Source organism: Glycine soja, chromosome 8, assembly GCF_004193775.1.
Source record: "Glycine soja cultivar W05 chromosome 8, ASM419377v2, whole genome shotgun sequence".
NCBI lineage: Eukaryota > Viridiplantae > Streptophyta > Magnoliopsida > Fabales > Fabaceae > Glycine > Glycine soja.
In genome coordinates, this window is record NC_041009.1 from 35,656,504 (window position 1) to 35,660,979 (window position 4,476).

Consider the following 4,476-nt stretch of genomic DNA (forward strand, 5'->3'; position numbering starts at 1 on the left):
CTATAAATATTTTTGTTTATTTTTCTATTTGCAATTGTTCATACTATCATCCTTAATTTGGAGTGACTTAAAATAATAAATATTTATATAAAAAAATTAAATGAATTATAAAGATGCCAAGAATTTTATTTCATCTTTTAAATTACTTAAATTAATAATAAAGTTATTTAAAATTAGTTGTTGTTGACTCGTAAAAAATATAGTAAGACAAACTTAAGTGTAATATGTTAAATCTTATTGATCCCTCAAAAAATGGTTTAATTTTATTGTAATTTTTACAGTTAGAAGATAATAATAATATAGTATTACCTCGGGTCCAATGAATAAAAATAAAAACAAATAGTAATATTTTTTTTATCTTCATTATAAGAAATATATTACTACTTCAAATGTATTAAAGTTTAGTTTCCTTTTATATCATCCTTAATTTATGGGAAAATATATTAACGAGATATCGTATCATAACAGGGGATACATTTAATAAATGTTAAATCGTAAGTTTTGTTTTTCTATAATTTTAAATTTAAATCCATAATTTTGATTTTTATATTTTTAAATAAAGATATTTATTGTTTATATTTTTTAAAATAATTAATTTTGTAAATAATTAGAGTAAAAATAATGTGTATATTAAAATCAATTTACTAAAAAAATTATGTAAATAATTAAATATTAGTTCATCAAATTTAATTATAAATTGATAAACTATTCAAAATAAAAACATATAAAATGATATAAAATAAAATTAAAAATATTTATATATTAAATATTTTTTAATTTATAAATTTTGATAATTTTAAAAAAATTAATAACTATTGACTAACGATACATATAAAATAATGTTAATATAGTTAATTAAAAAAAAAATGTCTTAGTCATTTATTTCTTTATTTAAGTGTAAAGAATCATGAGTTCAATTTATAATAAGATATACTTATTTTTTAATTCATTTAATCTTTTTTGCCGTTAACGAAAGAACTAAAATTACTTATTTTAAAAAATAAAGAGATTAAATATATTATTTAAAAATTAGAAGATGAAAATTATAATTTAATCTTTTAATAAACTATTAACAATATAACTAATTCTCATTTTAATAGGAAAAAAATATTCCTTATTAGTAGTTTTATTATATAATTATCACTTAAATCAATTTATTTTAGGTTTATTTTTTTAAAAAATTAAATAGATGATATTAATTAAAATTAATTAATTAAACTATTTTTATTAGTTTTGATGAATTAGATTATTCTTCCCGCAAGGTAGTATTATTTAAGTATTTCTACCTGCACAACAAAAATAAATAAATTAAACTCTAGTAAGTCCTAACACGAGAAGCGTGTAAGCAGAAATGCTGCATATTTCTTCTTATTCTAAACGAACTGTTCCGTTCAAGGCAAAAGGAAAATATTGAATTTGATCTTTAATGAAAAGCGTTATATATCTGTTAAATTCATGGATCCAAATTAGAACAAAAGAATGAAAGAAAAAAAAAACTAAAGTTACCGACTCACCCCACAGGCCCCAGCTATTACTTTTATCGCAATGATACCATAACAGAATAATCATATTGATAATCCTTAACGCGAGTATTTTATTTGTTGCTTAAATTTAAATAACATTATTTAACAAATTTTTATCATTAGAACAGAGATGACTTGGCAGTAGATTACCTAATGAAGTTCTTTATATAAACAATTAAAGAATGATTTTTCAATTACAAAATTTAATATAATTTAAACTATACACTCATTTTAATAACTTCAACATTAAAATAAATTTATATAATATTTTTAAATCTATGTGATATTATAAAACTTATAAATTTAAGTAAATAACTCATTTAAGGAATAATGTATTATTATAAATCCTCTTATAAGAAACAAAAATTTGATCAATCTCATGTTTACTAAGACAGAAAATTCTCATATGGGTATAGTTCCATTTCCAAGCTAATTTCCTCTGCCACTTTTGCTAACCGAGAATCTTCTTCCACTGGAAAACGATGATCTCTTCATTGAAATTGGGCTCAGCACACAATGCAACACCCTTGTTTTGTATCTGCACTTGCTACTCTCTCCGCGTGACCTCTTTGAAGGGCCAGCTTCAGTGGCATCTTCCTCTTCACTCATTTGCAACACATCAGCAACAGAAAGAGCACTTTGAAATGACGAATGGTCCATAGACACCGACCTACCGACGGATTCGCACACTTCGTCTCTAATATCAATCACTCTGTGCCTACCCTGAAAGTATTGGTGCTCATGATTTAGATATTTACATAACTAAAATCGTATTTAATAAATAACTAAATTATAATTAAATATTATAACTATAATTATAATTAATTTTTAAAATATGGATATATGACTAATTATGAATAAAGTAGCTATTTAATCAATTATATAATAAATTATATATAAAATCAAGTATATATAGTTAATTATGGATGTATAAAAATAAGTTATTTGAAATAACCATTTCTATAAATCTAGTTATATTCATAATTATAAAATTGGTTATAATTTTATACCTAAACTTATATAATTAATTACTTCCATTTTTTCCTGTATATAAGAAGCAATTTTTTAATTTATTAGTTTAGTTGAATAAATTTATTTTAAATTTATAATTTTTTTAAATTATCTTTGTCATTAATATTTTTTTCTTTTTTAATGAGAGATATTTTTAGTCTAAAAATAATTAATATATAAAAATATTATAGATCAAATCTTATAATAAAAAAATATCATTTTAAACTTGAATCTTATAAATAAAAAGAAAAAGAAGATATAAAATTAATGAAAGTAATAATTATTTTTTAAAAACTAATTTTTTTGAGCATCCTACCTGAAAGCAACTCAAGTCGCTAAAAGCGCGCAATGCAGGATTTGGATATGCTCTAGCGTGATGCATGCTTTCTTCTTCTTCTTCTTGAAGCGCCACCACGCCAAACTCGTTGCCGCCACTTTCATTATGATGAGTAGTTTGGTTTCTTGAAGGGGCCTCGGCCTCATCCTGAGGTGGTGGCGCCGCCGAAGAAGTGAAGGTGAATATGCCAGCACGACACAAGGGGCAGCTAGAGTGAGACTTGAGCCACGTGTCGATGCAAGGAGCATGGAAAACGTGGCTGCACTTTGGCAAGAGCCTAACACTTTCATCATCTTCAAACTCGCTTAGGCAAACTGAACAATCCGTGACTCCAGCAGAACCACCAATACTTCCTTTCTTGTACTTGAAAACCGCAATGGATTTGATCATAGCTTCGTCCAGACCCGCGATTGAAGCATGCTCGCGGAGATATGAATTGTGGTTGAGGTCGTCTTGAAAGTTTTCATCATTTGGGTCTCTACGTGCGGACTCTCTGGGGCCACAGTACTTGGATATTAGAGTGTAGTAACTCGCCAGAAGAAAAGCAGTGGCCAAGATTCCAATGATTGCGATGACAAGAGGGGAGAAATTTGGGCTTGAATCATCATCAGGGTACTCAAAGGGTGGAGGAGGGGGATACACAATGTAACACCACTGTGGACAGTACAAGCTACAAAATCCTTGTGAACAGTCTTTGCTGTTCATATATGGAATCCAAGTTCTGGGGTTGACAACAGCAGCCATGATTATATCATGGGTGACTTTGTTTAAACTTTAAAATAAGCACTTCTTACATAAGTAATTTTTTTAAGAAGTAATAAGATTTTCTTCTTAAAATAAACAGAAAATTAATTTTTTTAAACAAAAACAGTTTACAAACATAACGAAAAATAGGAAGTTACTTATTTTTATTAATAAGTAGTTATTTTAATAAATAAACTTAAACAAACAACTAACTTCATAAATTATGTGCTAGCTAACTCATGAATGGTTATAGAATCATGGTTTTCTGTCTTCGTTGCTAGTGAATTTTCACTTTCAGACAAGAGAAAGAAAGAAGGTTAATAAGGCTTCGAAGGACTAATATGAATTCGACTTAAATAACATAGCAGCAAGTAGAAGAAGAGACTTGTATATTACATTATGGAAGGAAAATCAAGGGGTGAAAAAGCATTTGTCAAAGCAATGATTAGAAGCATATATAGGTACACAAATAAAGGGAAATGCTTATGAGTGCTAGAGAAAGGGCAAGATCAGAAGAGAGACTTGGCTGGACTCGAATTTCCTTCAAGGCAAGAGAAAACGTGAATAAGGGGTCAAAGGCTTTTGGATGGAAAGCAAGGCAAAGACGAGGAAAATTGGAGCTATGGTGGGAATACTTAAACTTTCTTTTTCCTACTTCTTTTTCTTTTTCTGTTCATAGCTTCTTTTTTTTCTTCTCTAGTTTATATATCTTGGTTAAAATTGTTTGTTGACTCAGGATGGTGTACTGGTGAATGGTGATGATGTTGGTTGGGAATTTATTAAAATGATCAATGCTTTTTCATTTTTCTTTATTTCCTATACTACCATCCAATTGAATGAGGTTTAAATTCTTTGTGAATT

At 27.1% G+C, this 4,476-nt stretch overlaps 1 protein-coding gene across 1 annotated transcript; it reads right to left on the reverse strand.

Moving 5' to 3' along the window:
* Positions 1–1,825: 1,825 nt before the first annotated feature.
* Positions 1,826–4,273, reverse strand: LOC114424514 (E3 ubiquitin-protein ligase Os04g0590900-like). Its single transcript, XM_028391369.1, has 2 exons — positions 2,851–4,273; positions 1,826–2,246 (listed from the first exon to the last, which is right to left on the reverse strand). Exons 1-2 carry the CDS (start codon positions 3,613–3,615, stop codon positions 1,953–1,955), a joined length of 1,059 nt encoding a protein of 352 aa, XP_028247170.1. The 5' UTR covers positions 3,616–4,273; the 3' UTR covers positions 1,826–1,952.
* Positions 4,274–4,476: the final 203 nt, after the last annotated feature.